At 37.6% G+C, this 14669-nt stretch overlaps 1 protein-coding gene across 4 annotated transcripts in view; it reads right to left on the bottom strand.

Annotated features, from left to right (window-relative positions):
* The window catches only part of ttll7 (tubulin tyrosine ligase-like family, member 7), a 50780-nt gene that overhangs the window by 15538 nt on the left and 20573 nt on the right, over window positions 1–14669 (bottom strand). For all 4 annotated transcript variants that reach the window (XR_013301219.1, XM_077606533.1, XM_077606531.1 and 1 more), the window contains 6 exons: window positions 8856–8950; window positions 7569–7716; window positions 6461–6534; window positions 4488–4623; window positions 3018–3104; window positions 758–983 (listed from right to left, as the gene is read on the bottom strand). Coding sequence is in view for 3 of the 4 variants with exons in the window: in XM_077606533.1 (XP_077462659.1) it covers window positions 758–983; window positions 3018–3104; window positions 4488–4623; window positions 6461–6534; window positions 7569–7716; window positions 8856–8950 (766 nt within the window). In the remaining variant the exon portion in view is untranslated. The remainder of the gene's footprint in view (window positions 1–757; window positions 984–3017; window positions 3105–4487; window positions 4624–6460; window positions 6535–7568; window positions 7717–8855; window positions 8951–14669) is intronic.

Consider the following 14669-nt stretch of genomic DNA (forward strand, 5'->3'; position numbering starts at 1 on the left):
TCCATTCTCTCAGTCAGATCTTTCCTTTGGGCCCCGAGTAGGCTTTCCTTAGCACTCCTGACTGTTGAAGGCTTTCATCAGTAGTGGTCACTCTGTCAATGCCATGGCTGGGGTCTACTGTCTGGCCCATGGTGGTCGTTAAAGCATTCGTCATGGTTTCTGTAACAAAGTGTTTTTTACGGGGAGGAGTTGTTAGCCCAACCCCCAACATGGATGGCCAGCTGCTACTTTTTTGTCCAGAGTCATGTAGGCACGCAAGCCTGTTACGACGAGGTAATAGGTGTTGGAGTATTAAGCAGCGTTTTAATTTAGTTTTACACTACTTCCTGCCTCCATCAGAAAATACATTAATTATATCCCAGCTAACTACTGGTAAGAGGTGGCAGACACCCAGAATCAGTAGCCAGCCAATCGCAGGGTACAAGGAGACGGACAACCATTCATGCTCACATTCATACCTAGGGGCAGTTTAGAGTGTTCAAACAGCCTACTCTGCATGTTTTGGGGATATGGGAGGAAAGTGAAGTACCTGGAGAAAACCCAAGCAAGAACATGCAAGCTCCACACAGTGAGGACCAACCTGGCATCGAACCCTCAACCCCAAAACTGTGAGGCAGACAAGCTAGCCACTCGTCCGCCACTCATAAAATACAAGTTGTGTATTGGATCTAAATGAGTGAGAATTAAATGTGCTTTTCGACAAAAGTTGTGTTATATAAATATCATTTTTTTTAAAACATACAACAGTTCTACACACCTGAGCGCTCCGCCAAGTTTTTGTCTTTGCTCCCTAGGTCATAAGAAACTTTCTTCTCCCTCTTTTCTCCACCTCTACTTCCCCCTTCTGCTTTCCTCCTCTCTTCCTCTTCTTCATCTGAGGATAGGCAAGAGTTTTCAGCACTGCTGCCGCTGGTGAAGTTAGTTAGGTATTCCGGCCGTTGACGTCGTGATGTCTGGCTGCACTCTGGCATGGTGGTCAACGGCTGGCAGGGATCAAAACAATATAGAGATGTTAGTTGCACAAAAAAACCTATATATATATATTCTCTATGAATATTTATATGTAACACAGTTATGTACATAAACTGGTTAAATACATTGACATTATTTTCATTTTCAAAAAAGCACCATCCTTAAAACCTGATTATAAAAGTGCACATACATCTGTTATGCTACAATCAATATGTCAGCACTGCCAAACCAACCAAACTAATGTGTAGGAAGTGATCAGGCGGGCTTATGCAGTCACTGTAGGCTCGTTGTGTGGGTGATTGATGGAGGAGGATGGAGACGGTAAGAGATTAAGCTTGTAAGGAGACAATAAAGAGGAAGATAAGACCATCAGGTTAATAGAGGGAGAAATTAAGAGGAGGGCCCACCGAGAGTTGAATTAAGTGTAACCGGACTGCATTTAAAACACCTGACGCTATTTAGCATCATCAACTACCTCAGAGAAAGAATAATAATCTATTTTAATGTGACACTAATGTGTTTCTTCTTTCACATAATTATTATTTTCAAATCCATGGATGCCATTTTATCAGGATTGTCAGAGAAAATGCACATGTAATTTTTTGAGCCATTTTAGCATTTTTTTGCTTTATCCTAATTCTCATTAACATTCAGCTGACAAACACTGCTCTAAATAGCCGTCGGTGGAGTGGATAGGAAGCTTGTGGGCAGTGGCAATGTGACTTGGACACATTATTGGGACGCTGACTACAATTGTTCTTCAATCACACCAAGCCTCAGTATTTCATAGTAATATAAAAATATAAATATTCAATTATTTAACACTCCCGCTTTGCAGAGAGGGGTATTTCAATCAGGAGAGGAGCATTTGCGAGAACTTTGTGGTCCCAAAATGCTTAGATATTCTTTCTTTAAAGTCAATAAAACAATCATTCACTTGACACCAACACACTCCACCGTGAATCAAGGTTGAGCCTCATCTTCACATTGCAAAGGAGAAAAAAGTTCCTGGAGTACCATGCAAGGAAGTTGACTTTTAGCAGCATGCCAAGTGCCTCTTGGCCACCTACACGGCAAAGCGATGGTAGGTGAAGGTCACAGGGGAAAAAAACTCAATCAAGGACTATGCAAGGAGGCAAAGTGGCCATATAAGTTGTTACGTTGTATAGTTCTTTAAATAAATAGAAGACATGAACTATGAAGAATTAGGGAATGGTGGGGTAGCTACATATAATATAGAAGAAATCAAGTGGACAACTGAGTGAAATTTCGTACAGTATGCTTTCTGTATATTGGTCTTCTTTCTTGCCACTAATCCTGAATCTAATAATTATTTGAAATAATTTGTTTAGCTAATTCGTCACTCTCTATTCTAGCATTTGGTCAACTTTTTACCAGATGGTGTGTGAGCCCGACACCCCCATTGAGTAAATTCAGCTTTTTCTTTCCCTAGCTCTGAATGTTTCTCTAAACAGATTCGGGACCAGCAAAAGTGACACCATCCAAATGAACTTGGACAACAGATATTGTGTCTAAACAAGTCCTTATTCTAGCTAATGCATCACTGAACAGCCCTGTCGAGTGAGTGTTCCAGCCAATTTAACCTTCAAGTGAGGGATGGATGGAGATGTACAAGAAGAAACGGAATTGGGTGGGGGCGTATGATGAAGAGAGGCGAGCGAAGCAAGGTGATGGAGGGAGTAATGTGGTGTCTCGGGAAATCTTGAGGAAGTGTAGGTGCTGGTGGCAGTGAAAAAGAGCGATAGGAAGATAGTGCGGTGAGAAAAGGAGGCAGTCTGACAGCTGTCCCCTTGAGGCACTCGGGTCCTTTCTTTGGGCCTCTCTGATACTTTTCCCTTGAGCCTAACACACTCTTCTGAATCACATCCCATGTGCACTCTGTGGACATTAGATCCATGCACCTGTCTACCAAGCACCCTCCCAAATTCTCCATCGTTGTACTTTTACGAGGGGTCCCCAGGGGCAACTGGCCTCTATTCTCCCCATTCTTTCCCAGTTTCCTGCTCTCTATCTGGCTAAAGCACCTTAGGGCCACGCTGCCTCGAGGATTTGCCCATCAACTTTTCATCGTCCAGTTCACATTGCTCAAGCAGATCCAAGATGTCCTCCTCCTAAACTCCAACACACAGAAAAATAAACATCAGATATCTGATAAAAAAAAATCTTATTTCAAACAGAAGAAAACTGTGTTAACATATCGTGAAAATCTAAAGACATGCATAACATATGCACTGCCTGGCAGGGGGGAAAAGGTCCTGGCTGGACATTTGATACTTACTGGCACTGCACATTGAGGCTAAATATAGCAAAGGCAGATCACAAACATCAAAACAGAGTCCTCAAAATGGGGTAGCGGCCACCGGCAGAGTTTAAGTGCGACTAAAAAGTCCCTTTTCCGGGCATTTACATTTATCTTTGTCAAGGACCATCGCAAAACATCTATGCTCGATTTTATCTTCAACCAGCACAAGGGACTAAAGATGGAAATTAGCCTTTGGCTATAATCTTAAATATATTTACATATAGATGTTCATTAACATGAACATCTATATTAACATGAACATCTATATCAACATGAACGTATATGTTCATAAAAATGTATTGCCCCTTTATCAAATAAATCAAACTCAAACAAAAGAATGATATAAAATAATCGACAACAGAAAATTGCAAATTATCATTTGCCCCATTATCAGGTATGACCAGTCTTGGCTTTAATATGCTAAAATTTAATACATCTCATACAGACCGTCCCTTACTAAAAGACAGCGCTGTTTTCAGATTGTGACACCATTAGCTGACTGCAGAGCATCATTTGTTCTTCTCAGCTTCATCTTTTTCACACTTTGAACAAGATCACATCTTTGTCTGCTAACTAAATGTGTTTGTCCTCTGCTTACTTTTGACTGATTTGTATATAAAAAAAAATCAAAAGAATGGGAGCTCGTCTGTCTTCAAACGCAATAAAGTTTGAAACCACAAAATGCGACAAGCAAGAGGTGGATATTTCAAGAAAGCCTGCAATAGTTGCACATGACAGCTTTGTCAAGTCCTTTCAGATTACTTTGTGTGTTGTCATTCCAATTGTCAAAAAATACCATTTTACCACCCACTTTCACTATTAACCATTGGTTATCAACTTGAAGCCTTGGCATCAACACACAAAGACAAAACTGAGAAGATAAGGAAACAAGAAAAATAGAATTGTGAATTGTGTCTCCCTGATTTGAAAAGCTTGCATATGGGCATATTATATATTATCAACAGTTTGAAAAAGGCTCAGATTTTTTTTACAGCAAAAACAAAGCACTTGTTCACAATTCAGCAATACTGGGAAGTAAATTTTTCCAGCACGCTAATAGAAATACAAAATGTTGTCATTGGTCATATTTGCATGGGGAATCTAAGAAAATTGCTGTGTAGATAGGTGTGTGTGTGTAGGTGTACAAGCATATGCACACATTTGACAGTAAGACAGTGTTCAAGATACATGCCTTCATTTGTTTCAGAGGATTATTCATTTCCTTCTGAAGCGAGGCAGCTCGCCCAGCGAGGAAGGTCTGAAAGGCGGAAGAGAGCAGGCTTTCATACTTCTCCAACAGCAGCTTGTCTTCTGGAGGGTAAATACGTCTGTTGGCCACAGAAATATATACAAAGAGAAAGAAGAGCACGCATGGTGAGGGAGAAGTGCAGCAAAAAGCAAAAAAGAAGGGGCATCCATCTAAGAAAGAAAGGTAAAATCTGAAAGAGAACATCCTATGAAAGAGAAAGGACTGTTCTAATGAGAGCTGTGGAAAAAAGGAAACAACAAAGGAGAAAGGACAAGTGGTGACAGGAGGAGCTTGGCAAGGTTTAATAAAAAAATAAGAAAAAATTGCGGTGCTGGCTCATCAGCTGCTATAGATGGGCATGAGCTGAGCAGGCTGAAGAATGTGATTAGCACGATAAAGTAAACAAGTAGACATCTTGAGATAAGAAATTGTATAAACATACCGTATTATACCGTATTTTCTGGACTATTAGTCACATTTTTATTCGTAATTTGGCTGGGCCTGCGACTTTTAATCAGATGCGACTTATGTCTTTTATTATATTCACTATGAACCCCAACAGCTTATGTTGTGCTTTTAGGCTATACTTATCCAAAATACTGTTACATTGTTACATTAACAGGTGCCTATTTTGTCTGTGCAAAATGAAATTTATACTGCAGTGTGACTTATATATATTTTTCATCTTCATTGTGCATTCTTTGGTTAGTGTGACTTATACTGAGGTGTAACTTCTATATTTTTCTTTCCTTTTTATTGTGCATTCTTAGGCTAGTAAGAATTTGACCAGTTAGATTACAGGCCAAATATGGGGGGGAAATTGAAAATATAAAGATTATTGATCTTTATTATTTCCAAGCATGATTTGAGAAATGAATAATCTCTACCAAATAGCAATATCTATTTTTGCAAATGAACTCATTTACATAAATGCTCATCCCCTATGGCAGATGGTAGAACTAACCTCTTTATCCACCAATTTCCAACAATACACGAAAACATTCCCTAAAAGGCCCAGATTACACACTGAGTACATTTACGCTAAATTTTTGCAGTGTGAAAGCGTAATTACTAGATGGCTCAGGGCCAAACATCTGACCGACTACATGCCCACGTAATCTTTAGCACCACAGCACTAGACTGTTCTTGTGTAAACATACCCTTATTGTGTGGTCTAACTGGCTGCAGCCTGGCCTTTGAGGCAATGTTTGCTCTACAAAGGGCTTTAGATCAAATAGATGAATATGAAGAAGAATGCATTAAATTTAAAGGATTAAAATATTGGGCAACAATTAATTGCTGTGAAACCAAGTTTACTAGAACAAACGTTTTCAAAGGAGCTATGTGATTCCAGTTTACTTGTGTCTCCAATTATAATCATGCTTGGAAGTTGAAGATTTCGGGTCAGCGAACGCCTTCTTCATGAAATCAATGCAATCTCTCACTCAAGTCAAGTGAAAACGTTGCTGAAAGAACAGTCTGGGTGGAAAAAAAAGAAACGGGCAAAAATGCTATACAAGGACCAAACTGTACGCGGATATGATCTTGACTATGGTGGTGGCAGTCTTTCTTTCAAGGTCTCAAATAGTTACCATAGAATAAAATACAACCAGGGGAGAGAAAGGCATGCAGCTAGAAGATAAAGCCAATGTACTGAGCCCTTTTTGTGTTGGAAAGGATAGAAACTTGCTTTAAATTGAATCACTTCCCTTTCTAATTTACATAATGTAATGTTGACTTGTGCAAATGTAGTTTAGTTGGTGTGTGTAAATGCCCATGACCTTTTCTGTGGCAGGGTGGGCAACAAAGAAATCAGATATCGCATCTTATTTGTTGAATAAATCAATGCATAATTTTAAGTAGAGCAGAAAGTATTATGAGTGAAGCTCATGTAAGGGAAGTCTTAGTTTCCTTACCTGTAGTTGCCCAGATTTTGTTTTTCATGCGCTTCTCTACAGATTTGCTTGCGGACCTGTGCGAGGTGTTCTTTCTAGGAATGGAAAAAACAATAAGAAATATTAGCTGAGCTGAATTTGTGCTTCTTATAATAAGTCACCTACATTCAGGTATCATGGTTCTTAATTTATTAACATTGTTTAGTGTGCACATGTGCGTGTGTGTGGCGGGGAACTTTCATCACCAGGGCCAGATATATGTTTCAAATAAATACATTTTAACTTATTTTAAATGTCATATATATTATAACAATGCATTTAAATGAAGAAAAAATACTTACATAGAACATAAATATTACCATCATAAAAATCATAAATAAATTATAACTAAAGGGGGGGTAGGTTTCAGAAAAACTCAACATTACTTAGCAAATGTTAGGAATAGTTTTAAAATCCAGCGACTTCATTTTCTTTTTTTTTTTACATTATAAGACTGTTAAAGTTGTTTTTTGGTTGGGTTTTTTTTGCACTAGAAATGTGGCTTATGGCTTAAGAATAGCCTGATGTGCGTTAGAGTTGAGAATCCTGACATATTTTGAATCAAAGAGGCACCACTCACAGTGAGAACTAAGTGGCATGTACATTCACTAGCGCAACACCTTAAAATGCCCTTTAAACATCGTGTTGCTTTTTAAAAATAGGACACGCTTTTGTACGACACGCGGCTTACTGCTGTACTTCATTCAAATGCAAATTAAAGAGCATGGAAGGCATAAAGTAAAAGTAGCTACAGATGAGAAAATCTCCATAACTGAAAAATAATTAAATAGTGTCCCCTTGTCTCGGAAAGAATAAGCATTCGGCAGCAACAAAAAAATGTGATTTTTAATTGTGGAAAGCTCAAGGGTATAATGACTAGTTGTGCATTGCAAAGTGTTTGATTAATGTCACTGATGAAACTTTGCAATTGACTGTGGAAAAAAAATCTGCTGTTACATCTTAACATTATAAATACTTTTGAATATCTTTTTATACTTGCTCGACTCCAGTTGCTTAGCAGATGTATCATATTAGTCTGTGGGTACCTAAATGGTTAGACGCAATAATAGTAACTTAGTTAGTAACTTACAAGTTCTTCTCGCCTTCGCTCCAAGGTGTGGCGCTGTCTTTCCCAGTCCGAGGAAGTAGCCGCGAGCTTCTTTACGGATCCATGCCCGTAGAGCCGCCTCTGTGCCTCGGCCTTTTGCTGTGCTAGGTTGCGTTTTTTGTCACTTGCTCTTTATCACCACAAACAAACACAAACTTAATGACATTTTGTTCTAAAAAAACAACGGGGACAGAACCAGTGTAGACAATCCATTGAACAAAATAAAAATCAATTAGGAAACATGCTAGGGTTTCATGGTTTTTATATTTTAATTAGATTTTATAACAGCAACTAATTTGAGTAAATTTGTTCCTTGGTCAGGCAATGACCAATTTTCGTCATAGATACCAGCAAATTAAGGAACTTTAACCTTTTACGCTCACAAGCAAGCAAGAAAAAAAATTGAAATAGCAATGACTCGGATCTAATATGTACAAACAATACCGCTAAAAGAAGATAGAATTATAGGAGGTTATTGCTTTTCTTGAAAAAGAGGAATTCCTTGAATTCCTTTTAGTCAATCGCTAGCCCTTTTAATTGGATATTGAGTACAGTTGGGGTGGGAAGAGAGGTATATCAATGTTCATGCCCAGTGAGCTCTGAATTGATCGCACATGAATACAGTTGGTGTCATGAGCCAAATTGCGGACCGCAAGGCCTCTCTTTGGGGCAAGGGATGCCCATTGAATGAGGGAGAATTAAACAAAGACCACAGTCACTTCAGCCTGGACATGCACATGTATTTAAAAGAGTCCTCCCACCACCACCTTTTGATTCTCCCTGCAATGAATTTGTCATGAAATAATTAAATATATATACTGAAATATATTTGAGTCTAATAAGCTGAAATGTAATAGGTCCACATTAGTTATATTTTCTTTGATTGCAAAAATTCAAGCTGTTGCTCTTTCTGTGTATTACAATACCTTGACAGCAAGTGTAATTCGCTTGGACACTTCGGAGAAGTATCATACTAGATTTTTTTCTTCGAATGAATTCACCCACAAAAAAACCTATTTGGATTCTTTGCTTCCTTAATGTACTGGTATCTATAATCAAAAATTGCAGTACAGCATCATATGCACAGTACCAGTATAATTCATATTTATTATGTTTTTATGTTTGTTTTCAAAGCTGTAAAGAGCAAAATATCAAATAAAGCTATTTGCTAAATGAAATAGTCTCCCAGTCCCCTAAGGTAATATTGAAATTTGGTTTGTACATAAAGCATAAAGGACCCCTGTGTTGAAATGTGTCAGAGATAACTACCTAATGTTGAGTAGCTTTAAAGCGTTGAGCAAAACGCCTCTCTTTATGTCAAAATCAATCTTCTGATCCGTCCCATAGCTTGGAGCTCGATTGATCTGTAAGAGAAAGAAGGAGTCTGTTTTTCCCACTGAGCCTACTTTTTTCCTCGAGGTCATTGAAATTATCACGTATTGTTTTTATGCTAAGGCAGAGATTCACCAATTACAAAGAGAATTGGAAAAAAGAAGAAACTCGAATGAAAATAAAAAAGGACAATGGAAGGTATAGTAACTATTTTTTGTTTGAACATTATTGTTAAAAACAGAGTACGGTAGACAATACCAAAATAAAGTAAAACCTATAAATACTACCTGCAGCCATACAATGCAACAGTCAGTCTTCATAATCAATACTGCTGCATGAGCCCAGTAACAAAATAGATTTTATTCATCTAATCCATCCAAAAGATTTCTCTCAGAGTCAATCAAGCAAGTCAACCACAAGATAGAATAGCCCAGTGATGTTGCGGCATGCTGTGTAAAATTATCCAATTTTGCCTGATCTGCCAGTAATGTGTAGTGACAGGCAGGAAAAGTAGAGGGCAAAAAGTACATTAAAACTTTGTATGCACCGGTTGCCATTTACAGTATCATCATTATTTTCATATATTCATATACTAAATTTTGATGATGAACAATGACGTTTTTTTGCTATCGCTATTGATATGACCACAGTCAAATGAATATGAAGGTTGAAATTTTCGATTTACATAAGCATACCCGCACCAAAAAAAAGATACAAAGAATAGAAATAATTGGCATTGGTTTCACTCAATGAAAAATATTGATTGCAGTTTGTCAGAGCCATGTTTGTTCCAAACCTACGTACTTTATAAAAGGGGAGAAAAGCGTGTTCCTTTTTCTTTTTAAGCACTTTCTCATGTGACAGGCAGAATGGAAAGCAACAAGGCCTTACAGTTCCTATAGGTAAAAGGTAGACTGGCTATGATTCCAGAGACAGTTGTCTCATTACTTGTCTTCATTTCTTATCTAGATTTGAGGTGTCAAGCTGTCAAGACAGACTGGCAAGGCAGCACTTGCCCGCACTTATCCTTGCGCTCACGGTCTACTCTCACCCTGGTTAGTTTCTCCAACCTCTTTCTTTCTGTCTTTCAGCCTATTTTCTGCCCAATGTCTTCCCCTCTGTATTCATGCATTTCCATTCCCTGGTATAGGAAATCTGGCCAGTCTGGTCCTAATGAACCCCTGCTGACTCCCAAAGCCCCCACTCTGATTTCCTTAAGTGACTCTGGCAGGATCTTAGAGGAGCCCTTGGTTGCTTTAAGACACATTCAATAAAAATGTCAGATGAAAAGATTAGAAGCTTCTTTTACTCTGGCTTTGATTCCCTTTAACATCAGCATGGCACCAATGTAACCCAAATATCACTTAGTCAAACAGCAGCATAAGTATGAGGCAAAAATGTATTATGTCAGTAACTTTTCACAGGACAGCTTTCTCTACTTATGAACACCCAATTATGCATGCAGGGTTCAAAGGCCGACCTGAAAAGGGGTAACTTTCTCTATATTGTATAATTATTTGTCATTCGGCACATTGTGATCCGTGATCTGAGGAATCTTTGCTTTCATTGTAGTTTACGTAAATACTGTTTTATATAGATGTGTGTCCAAAACCAAATTCCAATAGAATTTGGACATCAAAACAATTTGAACATCTGAAAACAAGAATTTGGAAATCTTTTTCGATATCACACAATAATTTCTGCACCGTTATGATTGACTCAGACTACATGAGTTCAAACCAATTTTGGCCAGACAGACACAATATGTGTAGAGATATGGACTTTTGCGGCCAATGTCTTGAAGTGGATGAGTCCTGTGCCTTATGTAGTGTGACATATTCGGGTATGCCGAACTGGCATCTAAGATGTCTCATGACCACATCACGGGATGGCTGGTGTGTCATAATTTCTGCTTGTCATGCCACAGAGCGTGAAACGTTCTACGTGTTCTAACCATACGTTCCTGAATATTGCCCAACAGTGTAATTTCATGATCAGCACACTTTTGGACTCTTGCTCTCATTTTTTTACTTTTATTTTTTTACTTTCCTGGGTGTATGGATGCCAGCAGTGTTTGACTTTATTCCTATTCCCATTATACACAGTTGAAGTGTCGAAAAGCAGTGATATAATTTAGCAAACAGCTGTCACCGCTCGTTTATGTCAGGCAAGGGAGCTTTAAAAAGTTGTTGTCGGCAGAGAACCTGAAGCGCTCATTATAAGAGCAGGATATTTCTCACAAACTATGACACCTAATAATAAAGGTATCACACGTCCTGCTATGTGTGTATTGTGCATGCACACATCGGGATGTCGTGGTTCAAATGAGACATCGTTCAGACCTGGTTCGCACCTATGCTTCGCAGCTCTGTCCTTACTGTGTGGAGTTTGCTTATTTCTTGTAAGTTTTATGTATAGTGTTCATTATATTTGTGTCTAAGGCTTTTAACAGCATGTTTTTAAAAAAAAAAGAGTTGCTTTCATTTCCTAATCAAATCACCATCCATTCTAAGTCTGGAGAAGTCATCATACAAGTGCAAGGTCTCCTCTTGATTAATACGTGGAACAAAATTCCTCCCACATATTATTGTAAGCAGTGTAAAAACAACCACTATTTTGACAAGGCTCCCTTTCTGCCACGTACACTATAGGGTCTACTCCTGCCAGATATGAGTTTGTTGCAAGGCAAATGTAGAAGGAACGAGAGAGCAAGACAGGAATTGACCAAACGGGAAACTACGCTAAAGATAGACATTGACTGAAAGACAGACAGACTATAACAGTGGGTAAAAGGTCTACGCACCCCTGTGCAAATACCAGGTTGTGCAATGTGAACACTGTCTGGGTTCTTTGAATGAATTAACCAATGTGTGAAGGCTGTCACTAAATAACGTTGTATCGTATGCTCCTGTAGCAACTCGTTGAATAGAAAGAAAAAAATCTAACTTGTACAGGGAGTATACTCATATGCATCACAAAGACTAAATTAGTGACATTATGCAAATCATTGACCCATTCCAGTCAGTGTACTGTCTATACTTGCATATCATACACAACAGTAGTTTTTAACGACTGTGTTGCGGCACACAAATGTGCCATGGCGAAGTGTCTGGTATGCCATGGAAAAACATCCAATTTCACTTAACTGGTTTAAAAATGTTTTGTGAAAATGAATCCATAAATGTTCCGTTGCTGAGTGTCTGTGCCCTCAGGTTGACAATCATGCATTTTTTTCATCTCTGTAAGTGGAAACAAATACCTAATTATTTTTGTATAGTGATGCATCAGTTAGAGGTGACAGTGGCATTAAGGCTATTTACTAGTGAACCTATAACAGTGACAGTGATAACAAGGATTTTGAAAAAGAAAAAATGCTAGCTCAGAAATGGAGATTGGAGAAATTTCTGACTCAGATGAAGCAGGAGTTATGAGTGGCGATCAAAAGAAATCAAAGGTTGTTTCCCCGCAGAAAGCATCTGGTGTGAGGCAACATACCAAAAGCTGTCTTTCATAGAGTGTAAAGAAGAACTGGACATTGTGCGATTAAACATAACTAAACACACAGTGATCCTAACTTTAATACAACATGCCCAGGTGTTACACTGAGTGAGTAAAAATGTCATTATAAAGTTTGAGAGGATTTTGTCTTTGTTTGATTCCCATTAAAAATACTACTTTAATTTTTAATATATAGACTAAAGAAATTCATTTGTACATTTTTTACTGGCGGTGTGCCTTGGGATCTTTTGTAATAAAAAAAAGTGTGCCATAGCTCCAAAGAGGTTCAAAACTGCTGACGTAAACTACAGCACAGCCTAAAGGTTATATGCAACAGTAACTGTGTTTTCAAACGGTTCATGATTCCTTCCACCTAGACTGAGACCCCACGATCAGCTAAAGAAACATGGCCTCAAAGCATGGTGCTGCCTTCAATATTTCTGCCCACATTACACATTTTCTCTCGTGTTTGGTTGAATTTGTTATGGTATTACAGCAGTCCGTGTTAGCACATTAAGACAGTCAGTCAAGACTTCTGCAAGAGAGAAGAAAATACAAGAAATGTCTACTCTAACGCATGAACTATTTAAGGTGAAACAGTGACACAAATTAGCACAAATTTGAATGGTATTGGTTAATTATAAACACAGCCAGATTTTTTTCTTGACCTGTACACCTCATTGGTCACATTATTGGTGTCAAATGTTTGGATTCACCTTGGTCTCTCACATTTTTTGTTTTACAAAACCCTGTCATTCAAACGTGTGTAGAACTTTTACAGGCAGGTTAAAATTACGGTCTAGATGCAGCCATTGTTGCTATATATCTGATATATTTTTTTAATGGCCTTTTAAAACCTGGCAAAAGCTGAGCATGCAGAACTGTAATATTGGTAAATGTCTGGGAAATTACATGCAAAGTTACTGCTGCCAAGTTGATACAAAGTCAGGACACAAACCAGAATAACCAAAAAACGCAATTACAATCTCAGCGGAATACAATTACGGCAATAGAAAAAATAAAAAAATAAAAATTATATATAGCTATATGTATATGTGTGTATATGTATGTGTGTATATGTATGTATGTATATGTGTATGTATATGTATGTATGTATGTATGTATGTGTGTATATGTATGTGTATATGTATGTGTGTATATGTATGTGTGTATATGTACGTGTATATGTATGTGTGTATATGTACGTGTATATGTATGTGTGTATATGTACGTGTATATGTATGTGTATATGTACAAGTACATGTATGTGTGTATATGTACATGTACGTGTATATGTATGTGTGTATATGTATGTGTATATGTATATATGTGTGTATATGTATGTGTATATGTATATATGTGTGTATATGTATATGTGTGTATATGTATGTGTATATGTGTGTGTATATATATATATATATGTGTATGTATGTATGTATATATATATATATATATATATATATATATATATATATATATATATATATATATATATATATATATATATACACGTGTGTGTGTACCATGACATACCTGCACACTGTCAGTGGCATTGCTACACATGATGATAAATGACTAAATTCTAAGGTGTGTTTTCAAGTGCTCCATATATGAGTCATATGCAGCCCTAATTTGATACTTATTCTATGAAATAGTCATCTTAAGGGATAATGAATGTGGATGGATGTAGGCAGTCTCATACATCATTCTAATTATTTCTTAATAAACCTCTTTTTGAGTCCAATATGACTTGTAGATATCTACTGCCACCTACAGCTTAGAGGGGAAAAACAACTCCTAGTCAGGAGCAAAATTAATGAGCATTTAAATGAGAATGAATCCAGCTAAGTGCAGCAAAGGCAGAACAATAATTAAAACCAGAAAGAGGTAATAAAAACAAAAATAAAGAATATAAAACTGTATGTGTCCACTATCAATATAAACCATTGGAGTTCAATGAAGTAAATGAGGACAACTTACAGCGCATACTGTAGGTTTCAAGTAAATCACAATCACCATGAACACAGGATAATAAAGGCTATTGGAGGGGTTAGAAAAGATCTTAAAGGCTGCCACAGCTCTAAATCATCCATCCAAAGGTTCAATGCTATGCTTACGGCTGTTCTTCAGATTTACAGCTGTAGGAACATAAACCTTTTCCCCACAGAAGATTAACTGCGTAGACCAAAGAAAGTTTGATTCACATGGTTACAAAAGTAAGACACTGTGTTTATTCTCTACAGGAAATTAAGT

Source organism: Stigmatopora argus, chromosome 8 (genome assembly GCF_051989625.1).
Source record: "Stigmatopora argus isolate UIUO_Sarg chromosome 8, RoL_Sarg_1.0, whole genome shotgun sequence".
NCBI classification, from domain to species: Eukaryota; Metazoa; Chordata; class Actinopteri; order Syngnathiformes; family Syngnathidae; genus Stigmatopora; species Stigmatopora argus.